The sequence below is a fragment of the Plectropomus leopardus genome, chromosome 15 (assembly GCF_008729295.1).
Source record: "Plectropomus leopardus isolate mb chromosome 15, YSFRI_Pleo_2.0, whole genome shotgun sequence".
Taxonomy (NCBI): domain Eukaryota; kingdom Metazoa; phylum Chordata; class Actinopteri; order Perciformes; family Serranidae; genus Plectropomus; species Plectropomus leopardus.
The window spans coordinates 5,765,025-5,781,041 of NC_056477.1; the positions used below are offsets into that span (position 1 = coordinate 5,765,025).

Sequence of the window (16,017 nt, forward strand, 5' to 3'; positions counted from 1 at the left end):
AAATCATGTTACTGAATTCTTATTACTCTTTTTAGAGTAATTTTCTTGATTTTGGTTTTGTTTTTTTTTAAATTTGTTCTACAAAATTTGGGGTAATTTATTTTTAAGTTGCTAATTGCCTCCTTCCACGTTTGAAAAAAAATCAAGCCAATTTATTCAGATTTCAAAATGTTAATCAAAGAAATAAATACAAATTTGGACAAAGTGTACAGTAATATGTTTGTGATTATACTAAGTGATTGTAATTTGCTTGCAGAAATCGAGATATTAAACATGGTGTTTAATGTGTTTATTATGTAATAGTGGTAGAGATTATTTTCTGTAATATGAGTACCAACTGGTAAAATTATTTGGGTTGTTAATTTTTACTGTCGACTTTTTTTTGTTTTTGTCGCTGTTTTCCTGCAGGTATTGTTCCCTTTTATCATAATGCGGTGACTCTGCTTCCCATGGTGCCAGACAAAAACATAAAAGTTACAGTGAATCAGGGAGAAAACTCACAGCCAGTCCCTCTGAATTTTGGAGACACTGTGGTGGAGATCTCCGTCTGTTCAGCAGATGGCAGTAATTCACAGGTAGGATGAGACATGAGAAGATAATATATTTTTTTAAGTGTTTCATTGCACAAAGTTGTTGACATTGCATTTAATAACATACATCATCATAGTTTTGCAGTTACCCTTATCTTTACCCTGATAACCTACCTCCTCCCCTGCTGTTATCTTACATTTTAGAGCTTCTCACACTCTAGATGCTCCAAGTTTCTAAATATTTGTATCTCAGTCAGCTTTAGAGTTTGTTTGTGTCATTTTTGGTTTCATAATGCTGTGTTGCTGTTTCAAAAAGCACTGAATCTAATGTACTTCTGTCAGGCGTACACAGTGTTGGTGACTCGGGAGTTAATTCCCATGGCTGTGACCTTCACGGATGGGAAACAGCAGCTGGACTACGAATGTCCGGTTTCTCTGACGGCTTTTTATAGACCTGTATCCATCAACCACAGGTAGGACTTAAATAGGAAGACACTCAATATCAGTTGTAGTAGCACTTGCTGCCTTTGTAATAATCCCATTCATTTTAACGTCTTTCTGAATTATAAGCAGCTAAAATGTGATTCAGAGTTGATGCAATGGTAAAATAGCACAATAAAAAAGTAGGTTTACTTTAAGTGGAAAACATGAACCCTTTCTGCTGCATTTAGATGCCTTTCAAAGGCATATCAGCTTGTGAAACCTGAGCATATTGGTTTGATTTTGTTCAAAAACATTGGAAAAAGGTGACGGCAAGAACTGTATTGCAAATTGCAGAGTTTGGGGTTTTTTTTAAAGCTAAGGAAAAAACTCCACATTATATTCAAAATTATTCTAATTCTATTTTTTATTGTATAGAATTATTACAAGTTTTTAGAAAGTTTTTTGGGGGTCATTTCATTGTTTTTTTACTTTCTCTTTTGTTTTTAATATTCAGGAATGTTTCTTGTACTTTTTAAAAACTAATTTCTTGCTAAATTCTGGGTCATTTCTTTTTTAAGTTTCTCATACGCTTCTTTTTAATGTCCAGGTGCCAAAGGGTTAAACCACCAATGAATATTGAATGCACAATCTCAGTTTCACAGTTGAAGACATTTCAAACACGCTAATTTAGGAACTGCTATTTTCTTACATTTTGCTCAGTAGCCACTGAAGTTTTGGTCTTTTTTTATTATTCAAAATAGGAACAGAAATTGCTATTTGTAGCACAGAGCAAACACATACCTTCTATATTTGTTCAACAAATGCTCTCCTGTTGATTTGCAGTGACCCAAAGCACATCTTCTCAAGGCCGTATATCGAGATGCTGGCACGGAGATCAAAAGTCGACCCACTTAGCGATTGTCTTTTGGGAGACGGCTGGAAGGTTGTTGAACTGGACCTTGACAGGAAGATGTCGGCCGCTCTGGTCAAGTGTTTCTTTACTTACAGAGGTGAAGCCTGGAGTCTCAGCTCCTCAGAGAGATTTGTCTAAAGCAGAGCTGCTGTGAAAGCAAAGCACTTATTGGTCGGGTTTAAGGTCGGTGGGTTTGAGAAATAGAATCACTTATTTCTGAAAAAAAAAAAGGTAGAGAGGAGGGAGATAATAGCTTGCTGATCTGAATTGCACATTAATGAAAGAGTGAAAAATAAGTTATTACCTCTAGCGCAGTTCTACCTTGTAGAAATACTTATGTAACTACATTGTTAATGTGTCAGGTAGAGTATACCTGACCCTCAACAGTCCTGATTACACTCCCTGTACTATCATGTAACATGATGCTACTGTAGGCAACGATTTAGTTACTGCAATGAGGAGGATATTATTACTTAACTAAGACCTTGTGTATCTAGCTGTCGTTGTCTGAAGGCTACATTTTATTTCAGGCTTTCCCCGTTTAGTCAGATGAGCAGTTGATTTCTGGATAACCAGGACTTCTGTCTAATTGATTTTTTTTTAACTTGCAAAGGTTTTTTCTGGAGAATTATACAGTGCAGAAAGTGCTACCAGAACCACATGTAATAGACTTGCCCACAACAGTTTTTAACCCTTTGAAATGTGAGCAAAGTGGTTTAATTTCTTTGAATAACATGAATAGAAGGCAATTTGCAACTTACGAGAAAACAAACCAAAAATGAGCAAGAAATAAGTGAAAAGTTAAAAAAAAAAACAAAACAACAACAACAAAAAAACCCCATAAAATTATCACAAAAATGCACAGAGGCCGCAGGTTCAAGTCTGCCTGTGGCCCTCTTGCTGGATGTCATCCCCCTTTCATGCTGACACTTTATTAATATATTTTTTAAAAAAGAAGAGGACAGTAAAAAAGTGCTTAAAAATTATAATGATTATTTAAAATAATTTTAAATAAATAATTGTGATGATTATAAATATCGCTTGGTATGAGAAATCTTTCCCTAGCTTTTTAAGAATATTTTCTATATTACCAATTTCTTGCCAAGCTGCTGATCCTCATGTTTTCGAAAGAAGTAAAACCATTTTGCTCAGAGTTCAAAGGGTTGATCACTTGTGAAAGGTGTGTGAACGCAGCACAAGAAAACAATCTGTCGCTCCAGGTTTTAAAGGCTTAAATGCGCTCAAGCAATTCTGCACAGTTGTTGATTAAACTGGTCCCAAATGTGTCTTATAATTGTATTATTTTGTTGCACATTTCAGTAATTGAAGGACAACACTACTGTCCACCTCTGCTGTGTGTGCATTTGTTTTTGATGTGTTTTTTTTTTTTTTTTTTACCAAAGGATGTGACAGTGTGATGAAGCTGTCGGAGCTGGGGTCACACTCTCTGGACTGTCCGCACAAGCCCACAGGGGACCTGGATGCAAAGGTCAGAATGAAAGATTAAACAGCGCTCTGCACTGCCAGAATCACTGCTATCGACCTTGACTCTGCTCATCCTTTATTTACAAGTCAGCGCTCCCTTCACAGTGACTAAGTGCTGGTTTAACTTCCACAGTAAAAGTATCTGGTGTGTGTGTGGGTGTGTGAGTGTGTGGTAACACAGTTGTGAGAGTGGATAAAAAAGACATTTGTGTGCCATGCATGTGAGATAGGGATGCAGAGGTGTGTCAATTTTTCCACATTTAATTAATTGTTATTTTAGTTTGACTAACAATAAAGAATCCTTTATAGTAGATGCATGAGTCAATCCAGTTGAAAGCTTTGATCTTTTGTTAATTGAATCTTTTAAACACATCTCACATGTGCTCATGTTCATTTTCAGGATGTGACAGAGACAGATTGGTATAAGAAGCACTTTGCATCATCCAATTGTTTGGAAATAGAGACTAAACACACTTTGGAGGTAATACATGTGTTTTACTTTGCACTGTTAGTATACAATACTAAAATTAAACTGCATTACACACATTATCATAGATTATCAGAATTTAGTGCAATTCAGTTTTATTAATTATCCCAGAGGGCAATTTGTGTTAAAAAAAAAAAAAAAGAAAAAAAGATAAGATAAAATAAAATCAAACAAAACTGGATGAACTATGAATTCAGTTATTGATCATGTTTAAAAAATATTTTCACCCTTAAAAATTACCATTAAGATCAATACAACTTAATAATATAAGATAATATTTTTTGTTCTACTGCTTTGCTTGTTGCATTTAATGGATGGATGATGGTTTTCTGTCTGCTGCAGGTGCGTAACTGGGAAAAAAGACTACAGATGACAGCGGGACAAGACGATGTGGATAAACTGTGTGCCTTGGCCAAGGATCACCTAAAATTCTATCGTCAAAACCTGCCAAAGCCAGGTATGTTGAGCTTTCCAGACCACCAAAACTCGGAGAAACTCAGCACACGTTAATTCAAATACAAATCAACATGGCATTGTTGGACTCGGTGCGGCCAAAAGAGCAAATGGCAAAGCCCGACAAGAGTGTAGGATCGTAAATTAAAGGGCAGTCACGTAATCTATCAAAGTCAATTGGCAACAAGTATCGGCTGAAATAGACCTTTTTTCCTCCCACAAATATCTGGCACACTCTCTTGACTCAAGTAATCTTCTCACTCCCTATGTGTCCATACTTATAATTAATCACAATGCATGGTAGTAAAATAACAAAAATGTTTTGGTTTTGTTTATGAATTTCCATAGGCTGTGATCCCCAAAATCTCAAAATCATCAGTAAAATCTATTTTTAAAATTACTGAATGCCTCTTTCGTCAACATCACACAGATCAGGATAGCAGCTAAAGTGAGACATTAAAAAATAATTTTAATGTGACTTTAGCTGCTATGTTTTATGTTACAATAATTGTTACTATTTTCATTTTATTATTTTTTTAAATTAATTTTCTAAATTCTTTTTAAATTTCATTCTGAAGACCATTAAAAAAATCCTAAAAAATTTAATTACCCTCATCTGTAGTAATCTGAAAAAGATCAATATGTGTTGATATAAATTCTATATCACACTCCATATTACCATAGCTGCACTAAAAACCTCCCTTATTGTTCTTTTTACTAATAAAATACAAGTTATTCTCTTTAAATTGCCATCCACTTTAACAGAGAGTTTCTCTTGTATTGTAGTCTAATAACAGTCTGCTGTCGTATCGAAATGTGCCCCTGGCTGGCGGACAGAAGAGTGATTTCCTCGCCCTGCTTTGGCTCAGCAGCTCAGCTTCAGCCATTAAAAAATACATGAAAATGTTCTAGTTAGCGGTTGCCCTCCGGTGCTTCCTCGTCCATCTGACGTGCCAGGCACTCAAGTTACTGCTCATCTTCTCTCAGCTACTTGTGCCTCGCTAATCGCTTGATGGCTCTAAGAAGTGATATTTGAGACTGATCCCAGAGCCAAACTAAGAAATTACACCAAAGAGAGCGAGAGAGTATTAAAAAAAAAAAGGGAGCGACAGAGACAACTAATGTTCACCTCTTTAAATATAAACAAGTTTCCTGTTGTACCGGATCAAACTGCACAGATGAAGTCATGTTCAGTCTGACCTCTTGTGCAACATGTGTAGATATTAAGGAGTCTGGGGAACTAAAAGATATTTAATCTTTATATTAAAATACAATATACCTCACATAATATATTAACATTATGTGCATGCTATGTAAGTCCACAGGCTCAGATAACGTTTTCATCAAATGAGTGGATTTTTAATCTATTACATGTTTAATCTTTTTAAATGATTGGCAAAAGTGGGTTTTATTACAGCAGCTGCAGAATGGCTTTTACGTTTTCTAATATTCTCTGGAATATAAAAGCTGTGACATAAGTGCAGTCTGACAGATAAAGGGCGCTCTTGCCAAGGGAAGCTGCACTCTGAATATTTCATGCAAAGGACACATGCAATCATTCGTAAGAGAAACAGAGAAGGAGGCCAAATGGGAGATCCTTTTATCCCTCATTACGCAGTGTACTGTGAAGTGTTTGTGCTTGAATGAAACAGAAACACAGTATCAAACAGCAGGAGAGGAGTTTAATTTCAGAATAAGACTTTAGCCAAGTTTTTCTTCACAGCGTAACATAGAGAAGTGTCTGCACTTAAAGTAAAACCTTTTCAACCACAGCATCTTTTATCTTGTTTTTGCAGCCTAATTTAGTTTTGCATCTATTTTTTTGTTCTTTTCTATGTAATTAAATCTTTATATGCAAAATGGGCAGAGATACAGTTTGCTTTTCATGAAATTTCATGCAGTTAAAAGTGCAGTAAAAAGATTTTAGGTTTACAATGAAATGATCGATTTATCAAAATTAATCACAAAATAATTCATTTGTTGTCAGCTTCCCAGCCTGTAGTTTTTGGAACAAACCCTCTCCATCTGGCTTGCGTTGCAGCTGTTCATTGATGGATGTCAGTGCTGTGAGCAGAGACCAACATTGCTCGAAATTAGAAAACTGGATTCACAATATTTAATTAGTTAAGTAAGTTTAATTTACGACAAACCTGATAGACTTTATGAAGGTTTTATTATTTAAATTAAACGGAAACATAAACCTGGTGTTGCATGTAAAAATGTCACCATGAAATGTTGTTTTTCAGCTCTGCATCGATGCAAATTATCTCACAAATATATGCAAATGCTCTCCTTGCTTGTTTTGTTGTACACCAACGCACTCCACTGTGTTTGTTTCTCACACCTCCACAGGGGACGCGCTGCAGTACGAGGATGGACAGTCTCCTCTGTACAGCCTGGAGCAGGCTGCCGTCCACTACGCATCAGCTATCAGACTCAGCTCCAGAGAGGCCAGACTCCACTTCCTGCTGGGTCTCGTTCTGGAGGAGCAGCACTACGCGACAGAGATGTACGGCCTCCAGAGGAAGGTAGAGTCAGGAACTCTGTGAGGTTTTGCACAGCTGACTACCTGCAGCAAAATATTCATAGCTAAATGGCTTCTTAAAAGGAGCTAATTTCCAGCCTCCCAGTCCATCAATAAGGGTCAGAATTTCACCCTTTAAGTGTCGGTCTAATACTGTGTCCATACAACCGCAATTTACAGCCATCAGTTATAAATAAAGGCAGCTCATAGCTGACAGCAGAGGAAGAATACAGCCGGGCAAAATAAGACTGCTGTATTATGATCTCATTTGTTTACTTTATAGCTTACTTAGCTCAGTTTAAGCAACACCACAGTAACAAGAAAACAGTCACAGCACATCATTGGCCATTGTCCTGTGGCACACTAGAGGCTGCAGTGACTCACTGTCACCTCAAAGGCCAGGATGTATATTCACAGAAGGGACGGCCCGTCCCTGGCTGCTTCGCAGTGGATATCTCTTCAATACAATGCATGGGCATCTTGGACACAATGTCAAAGGTGTTACTTCCTCACACTCTGTTGGTAGGGTTCATTTTTTGAATGTTTCAAATGAAAACTATGTCCATATCTTACAAAATGCACTTTTAAGTCTTTTCTTTAAAGCCATAATTCTTATTGAAATCCTCTAAGCACAGACACTGTTCTGCATATTCATGATCCTCACTGAAAAGCTTAAAGTCTTTCTCACTCACATCCTACCAATGCAAACACACCTGAAATGTCCAAAACAAATTGTAACTTTTACTAGGCAAAGCACGTGGAGGTGTGGGGATTTGTAAGATCTGACAAAGCTTTAGGAAATATTCAAGTAGTTTTGGTTTGCAAATACAGTGTGAATGGGCTCTTTCATCTAAGAAGTCTAACTCACTTTTTGTAAAAAAAAATGTTTATTATATTTGGGAACAGTGAATTGCTCATGTGAAATCAACCTGACCTCTCACTGTTTTAATTCGTTCATCTCCAGGCTGACAGAGACAGAGATGAATTAAGCGATGCCAAATCAACAGCACGCCAGGACGACATCCTGGCCGTGTGCAAACTCCACGGTTTCCCCGGCACGCCAACAGTGGAAAACCAGCTGCAGGCCTTGGATAAAGAGTATCAGCAGCTCAGAGAGCAGGGACAGTCCAGCAAAGCAGACTACGTTCAGACGCTCTACTGCTGGCTCTCCAAGAAATCTGGCAAGGTTAAGTTGCTGCTACATTTTTCTTCACTTAGGAGAACCAGTGAGATACCCAAAATAAATGTCAAAGAGGGGCTTAGATGGATAGATGAGCAGCTCTTCAATCTCTCCGCTCTGTCGCTCTGTATCTGTATGACACATTAAAAGCACCCACTAAATAATTACACATCAGTATAGAGCGGATGAAATTGAACACCCTCTTCCCGTGCTGCAGGATAGCAATGCAGCTGTGCAGGATGAAGGGAGCTGTGTCCACCTCGCCCTGATGAAGTACCTGGACGCCTGGTCTCTGAGTCCTGACAGCTGGGAGTACAGCCTCCACGTAGGAAGGCTGCTGCTGCTGCAGGGGAGGAGCAGGGAGGCCCTACAGCACCTCCAGAGCGGCCTGGCACTGCGCCCGCTGCACCCCGCCCTCAGGTCGGGTCATGGAGGTGTTGTTGTTTGGCAAAGCAAAACTTGTATTGTTGCAGAAGCTGTAATAGTAATAATAACAAACATCATTCATAGAAAACTTCGAGTGATCAATCTTGAAATTGATTTTAAAACAAAAAAAAAATAAAAAAACAAAAACAAACTAAAGACAACCTTTCCTTTAACTCTGTGAAACCTGGATCAGCATCATTTTTCTTGTGCTGCATTCAGACTCCTTTAAAAAATATTTAAACCTTTAAAACTTGAGCAAACAAGTTTGATTTCTTTTAAAAACATTGGGGGAAAGAGGTAATGAGCAACTTGGCAAGAAATGAGTAGAATTAGAAAACTTTTTCTATCTTTCCAGAGAACTATTTTTCTTTTTATCAGTTATATGTTTTAAAATATTTTACAGAATTACAGATTTTTTTTTTTTTTTTTTTTTAAAAATCATTTTTATGCAGTTTTTTCACAACATGTTTCAGCCAATTTTATTTTTTTAAGTAATGGCTTTTTTTTTTTTTTTAATTAATTCTGCTTAATTTCACTGTACATTGGTCATTACCTTCTTCTCATGTTTTTGAGAGAAATCAAACCAATTTTCCTGGTATTCAAAGGGTTAACTGCAGCTCAGGTAGTAACTTGTTGTTACAGCAGGAATGGAGTATAAAGAGGTGAAAACATGCATATCCTTTTCTCTACGTAAGAGAAGCTTTGACCAGCCTCTCAACCTGCTCTTCAGATCTTCACTACTTCATATCTCAAACATGACGGCATTGATCATGCAGTGGATGAGAAATTGCTTAGTCACACATGAGAAGAGGCCTGACAGCTCAACAGGGTTAATGTGCATTAAATGAACATGTAAAACCACAGTGTCAGAGCTCTTTAACATCTCTCTTGGTGTTGCCTTCTTTGTGTCAGATTCTTCACAGGGCTCGCGCTGCTGCAGCAGGAGCAGAAAGCCTCCGAGGACACAGAGAAGGAGGCTGCTCTGTCCTTCAAACACGGACTGGAGCACTTCCTCAGCCAGCGCTGCAGCAGGAGGTTTGCATGTGTGTGTGTGTGTGTGTGTGTGTGTGTGTGTGTGTGTGTGTGTGTGTGTGTGTGTGTGTGTGTGTGTGGGGTGGAGGTGAATGCATTCAGCGTGAGAGAGTGTGAGGGCATGACAGAATCAGTAATGTGCCAGGATGTTCAGTTTAAGCCTGCAGGACACACCATCTGCAGTGTCACCAATATATGTTTCTTGTTGGTTTATTTTCTTTTTCTTTGTTGATAAAAAAAAATACATTTTAAAGTCCAGATTTGGATTTCGGCTAACCACCATGTTTGTCAGTTACTGGAGCCAAAAAAAAAAAAAAAAAAAAAAAATGGGCAAAACAGAAAAATCTGAAGTTAAATGGCACAAGTTTGGGTAAAGATTTGGAGATCTGATCTGTTTTTACTGTCTGAATTAGTAGCTGGTTACATTTTGGGATTTTTTAGTCCTGTCATTCATCATCATGATACACACGGCTGTTTTTTCTGTGCTTTTATCCTTTCTCTTCTTTATAATTATTTCTTTAATCATGTGAGCATGCTTTTGAATACAGTACATTTCATTTTTCCTATGTCACAATCATTGTTTCTTTAAGAAATGAAATATGACATAATTGTTTGAGTTACTCATCCACAAATACATTGCAGCTCAAATGATTAACTAAATAATCATTATATTACTAAATTAATTTAATTACAGTTCATAAAAATGAACGAAAATAAGATGGCTAGTGAGAAAATGCATTCTCGATGGTGTTACCTTGTTTATCCTGAGAAAAAATGAGAAGGTAGGGGAACAGAGGAGAGACAGACTTTCTCCCCTCTGAAGTCATCTCCCTCAAACCCGTGCTTACATGCTTTTCCATGATTTTCTCTACAGCTGGGTGGAGCAGGATCCATCAGACCCTCTGTCCGGCCTCAGCACACAGTTCCTGCGTGGCCTCCTCACTCTGGGCCGGCTGCAGCAGAGAAACTCGCTGTCTGAGAAGGCCATGAGTGCCGAGCAGGTCTATCACACGTACGTTACAAACCAGGAGCTTCTTAAAAGCTTCTTGAGTGATATTACTCAGCATTTATAGCAGATCTCAGTACATGTTCAACCATATCCATTATGAACATGTGATTCAAGGAAAAGTCTCACATTAGTATGAACCACATCAACAAGTGTTAAATCACAACATAAACCTCTGTGTCCGCTTCTCTCTGCGCTGGATTGCTTCAGTGTGGCGGTGCTGACTGCCCAGAGTGTGAGTCAGTGTGTGTGTCGTGGCGAGGTGAGGGGGCAGCTGGAGTGGGTGCTCCTGGATGCTCACTTCGCCCTGCTGCAGAGGCTGATCCAGCAGGGCGAGCGTCAGGCCAAGACCGGCACTGAGAGGCAGTCCCTGGTGGCAAAGAGATGCCAGGCGCTCACAGCTCTTATACGACTCACCTGTATCGCCCCCTGTCAGGAGCTGCTGGACATGCAGGAGAGGGTAATAGTACGGAAGCCCTAAGCGGCCATACAATCATACATATTTTTTTCTCCTCAGTTTTCCAGAAATAATGCGATAATTTTCTCAAGATAGCAAAATTGTGTTTTGCTGAGATAACGACATAATCAATTTGAGATCTAAAGATAAATTAAATTCTGATGTTAATGTTTTGTAGAACAAAATGTGAAAGTCTCTTAAACTTTTCTAAACCACAGACCTTATTTAACACTTCTAACAAAACAAACAACATTAAAAAACCCATTGACTTTGAGACGAAGGAACCAGAGGTGCTAAAATGACTGATGATTGTTTCTGTGCTTTAACACTCTCTTTTCTTCTCTTGAAAATGTCACAATACCAAAGATTTTTTGCATTACTATACTTTGGAGCACTACAGCTAGCCCAGATATTGACTGTTATGTCCAAAGGGGGCCAGGCATGACAGAAAAATCGTACTTGTACCTTCTGCTCCCCTGCTGTGGTGCACAGGTATGCCAGCTCGCAGTGGTGACCACACCACGGGACAGCCACGTCCTGTGTCTCCTGGGTCTGGCACAGCTGGCTCAATATGACAACAACTCAAATTCAGACAGTTCAAAAGAAGCCATAAGCGACGCCTGCCTCAGCTTCCAGGCCAGCATTGAACTGGAAAACAAGAGTCAGAGCGGAGAGCCTCCTGACCAGCTGAACAGTGAGTCTGCTTACTGTCTCTGGCATGCAGGGCGTTAAATTCATGACTAATCAGGCTAAATAGCAAGTACCCTACATCAGATATTGTGCAATATATGTACTGTGCAGAATATTTATGTAATTATTACATGTAGGGCATTTGTGCAAAAACATTGTATAGCACTTGCAATTATTATAATAATTCGTGCAATTATTTTAGGTTCAGCATCTCTGCAACACATGGGTTCAGGGCACCGTGCAATACTCTTGGGGTGTTTGGATTTGGGGGAATACTGTGTGTTACTCGTAGTTTGATTGTATATGTGTGTGGTTTTGTTGCCTGTGTCTCTCTAATGTCCGAGACAAATCTGTCCTAGGGGAGACAATGAAGGCTTATCGTATCTTTTTTTTTTTTGCTCAGAATCAAAGTGGTGGCAGGACCAGCAGGAGGCTGAAACCCCAAAAGCTGCCAAGCCGTCCATCAGCCAACCAGCAGCACCAAAGTGGCCCTCTGACACCAGCAGGGCCAAGAGAGGAGCTAAGCGGGGCAGAGGAGGACCTATTCAAGGGCGGGTGGCAGCAGCTGTAACCAAAGCTCCTGCTCCGGCCCCTCCGACCCCCAACAGAGGAGGGCGAGCTGCCCAGCCGTCAGCCAAAACCACTGCAGCCAGGTGAGTCACGCTGGCAGCCGGAGTCGAGCGTTTGGCCGTCCTGCTCTGTGGTCGTCTGTGGATGTTTGTCTGCGTTTATTTATTCATGGATGATTTCCTGTGGATGGTTACTTTTCTCGCTTCTGTCCTGTTTCATATTCATGTCAAGTACAACCTTTGACTGTTTCTCAATGTGGCATCCTCACTGGAACAAATTTTCAGTTTGTTTGCTTGTAGAAACTGCACGAAAAGACTACACTGAATTTTTGTTAATGAAAAAAATCCTACTATACTTTTAGTAGCTCTGTTGTGTATGTGTGTGTAACATATACAACCAGTGGTGGAGTGTCACTAAGTGAATTTAGTCAAGTACTGTACTTAATTTGGAGTGCTTGTACTTTACTTTTCATGCTTCTTTATTCTTTGACTCTTTGAGGGAATATTGCACTTTTTTTCTGAGGCTGGTGGCGAAAAGGCTGAAGTTGAAGTAGCTGAAGTGTGACTGAGGCTGGGAAGCAGCCTGGGTGGTGTGCGGCCGAGGCGCTGGAGCCCGGGGGAGAAAGGCACTGGACATGGACAATACAGCGGATTGTCACAAACCAAAAACACTAGAGAATTACACTGGAAAACTGTTCACTGAAAACAACACTATAGATGATCCAACAGTGCTGTCATGAACAGCAGAAACAAGAAGAGAACAGAAGAGAGAGATTGGGTTTGTAAGCTGCAGTTGATGAGCGGAACGAGCAACAGGTGTGCATGCAGAGCTCCAGCAGCAGGAGGCCGAGCCTCAGAGAGCACACAGAAACCCCCACCGTAACAGAAAACACAGCAAAAAATCCAGGAAAATACACGTACAATCCACACCCCCACAGGAAGAGTTTTAAAATAATTAAATTACCCAAGAGTTTATACCAGTACAGCTGCAACAATTAGTTGACCAATTGATTTACAGAAAATTAGTTTCCAATTATTTTGATAAACACTAATGATTTTGAGTTGGTGGGACGGGGGTATTTTCAGTTTTGTTTATAATTTTGTTTTTATTAATGTTTTTTGTTCTTTTTTTATAATTTGGATTTTGGATAATTTTTCTACTTTTTTTTTAAAATAAAAAATCGTTTTTGGGGTATTTTTTCTGTATTTTAAGTGCAGTATTCAGAATTTTAAGTGCTTTGGATGTGTGTGTGTGTGTGTATGTGTATGTGAGGGTGTGTTTTAAAGATTTTTTTTGCATTGGATACTTTTGATTTTAATTCTCAAAGTACATTTTCCTGATTATATGTACTTACTTTTACTTAAGTAACATTTTCATTGCAGGCCTTTTACTTATAACAGAGTATTTTCACAGTGTGGTATTAGTACTTTTACGTTAGAGATCTGAATACCTCTTTTACCCCTGTACACAACAGAATCATTATTGAAACTTTTGTATCTTTAATTTTTTCATTAATTTCGGGGCTTTTGTGTTATATTTCCTCTCCTGTAGGGGGAGAGCTGGAGCAACAGCCAAACCAGACAGATCAACTAAACCTTCCAGTAAAGCCACTAAACCCCAGCCCCCCACAAACAAGTCAAAACAGGACTGTTGCTCCGATACTGTTGAGACAGCGGAGGGTAAGTTATGACAACTGAGAGGGTGATACAGACACATGCAAAAAGCCTTCTTCCCTTAAGTCTTCCACGATTTGTGAGAAATCAGTGTTATATATGATGATATACTCCATAAATCACCATGTATTAAATCCTGTTGGAAATGTAGATGATGTGACATCACATTGCATCGTCACACTTTGCACTATTTCAGGTGTTGTTGGTGCAATGTTGGTCCAATTTCTGCCAAAAACATAAAGGAAAATGCACTGAGCCACTTGAGTAAATTTACAAGAAATTATTAATTTCAGATTTTGTTTAAAGCTAGGTTAAAATGCCTAGAAAAAAAAGGATAGTTTTGATGATCATAATTACATATTTAAAATTATGTTACAGAATTATTATAATTTGTGAACACTTTGTCACAAGTCTTGTTTTTTTATTTACTTTTTTCTTTCTTTTCTTTTTTAAATTTATTTATTTATTTTTTTTTACAAAATTGCAGGTAATTTCTTTAAAATTTATTTTAAAAAAAAAACCCCAACTAATTTCTTGGCAATGGGGTAATTTCTTTTTTGTTGCCAATGGCCTTCTTCCCATGTTTTTGGAAGAAATCGAGTCACTTTGCTCAGGTTTCAAAGGGCTGACTAGGTCAAGTTTGAGGAACAAAATATTCCAGTTTCACTTTGAACAATTACATCATTGTTAAATCTCATGTATGAAGCACGAAATAACATCAGCACCAGATATCTGTGAGTGTTTTTTTCTCTCTGGGTTTGTCAAGGAGTCATTTATACTGTATGTGTGCGTTCAGAGCTCGCTGTGGCGGACAGTGCGAGTACGTCCAGTCCGGTGAACCGCAGGTCTCATGTCTCTCGCCTGGGTCTGGCCCGAGCCCTGTCACGCTCTGCAGACACCCAGGAGCAGGCGAAGCAGCTCTACCAGGAGGTCATCTCCATGGCACCAGGGGTCAGTTAAATTTTAGTTATTTCCTCAACGCTTTTACAATGCATCTTACAACAGTTGTGTTTCATGTCCAAACACCTGTGTGATTCCAGTCATGAAGATAAAGTGGAATGATCACATGCTCTACTGTTGGTTTAAAAAATGTATACAACATTCGGTTCTATTACATATTTTCAAGATCTACTATTTAACTCTTTGACACCTAAAAAAGTGGTGTTATTTCTTTGAAAAACATGGAGGAGGGCAACAAGCAGCTATATATACAAGAAAAATTACCTGAAAAAAACACAAAAAAGGAGTAAAAAATAAACAAAAACAAACCAAAAAAACCTAAATAAAAGTTCTGTTTTTGTTCTGTAACACAATATCAAATATATATTTAAGAAAATTATAATTATAGGTTATAGTTTCCTGTTTTTTTGTTTGTTTTTTTAAATCATAGCTAATCATTTCCACTGTTTTTTTCTTGTGTTTTTGAAAGAAATATAACTAATTTCCTCAGGTTTCAGAGATTTAAATGATGATAAAAAGTATCTGAGTGCAGCAAAGGGTCAAATGGTTGAAAATATTCCAGAGAATAATATCTCAGGAATTATGTGTCATGGTTTAAACAACAGTTATACTATAAATACAAATTTCAGTTATAATAAATGCAAGAAATTACATTTCAGTGTCTTCTTAATGTTGTCTTAATGTGTTCTTGCAATTTGCAGTAGCTGCAAGTAAAGTAGTTATTTATGGAGATTTAAGCAGTGTGCAGTTGTCTGGTGTTGATTTCTCTCCACTGATGTAATCCAGATACGATGTGGTTACTGAATGAACTAACTGTCTCCAGGTCCATGATGCCTACACTGAGCTTGTGAAACTGCTGGAGCCGTCGGACCCTCAGGCTGCAGTGGAGGTGTACTGCAGATTCCCTCTGAAGCCTGCGGCCGAGCAAAGCTTCGATGACGCCTTCATCACAGGAGAGATCATCCGCCTGCTGATGACGCTGGAGCAGTACGACCACCCGCAGCTGGGCTTCAGCCTCGTAGCATACGGCAAAGTCATGGGCCTAAGTAATTACTTTTACTATTATTTTAAATATGGCAGACATAGTGATATTAGTATTGCAAGAGCCAAATGTGCAGCCTATGTCAATTGCATATATAGATGTGTGCACAACAGAAAAATATAAGCTGACTCTTAAATTCTTTTGTGGAGGAAAAAAAAATTACACA

The 16,017-nt window shown here is 38.5% G+C and overlaps 1 protein-coding gene across 1 annotated transcript in view; it reads right to left on the minus strand.

Annotated features, from left to right (window-relative positions):
• The window catches only part of LOC121954847 (melanopsin-A-like), a 7,900-nt gene extending 6,990 nt beyond the window's left edge, over positions 1-910 (minus strand). Inside the window, exon 1 of the mRNA XM_042502569.1 lies at positions 879-910. Within this exon, the coding sequence (XP_042358503.1) occupies positions 879-910 (32 nt within the window). The remainder of the gene's footprint in view (positions 1-878) is intronic.
• Between the last annotated feature and the right edge of the window lie 15,107 nt (positions 911-16,017).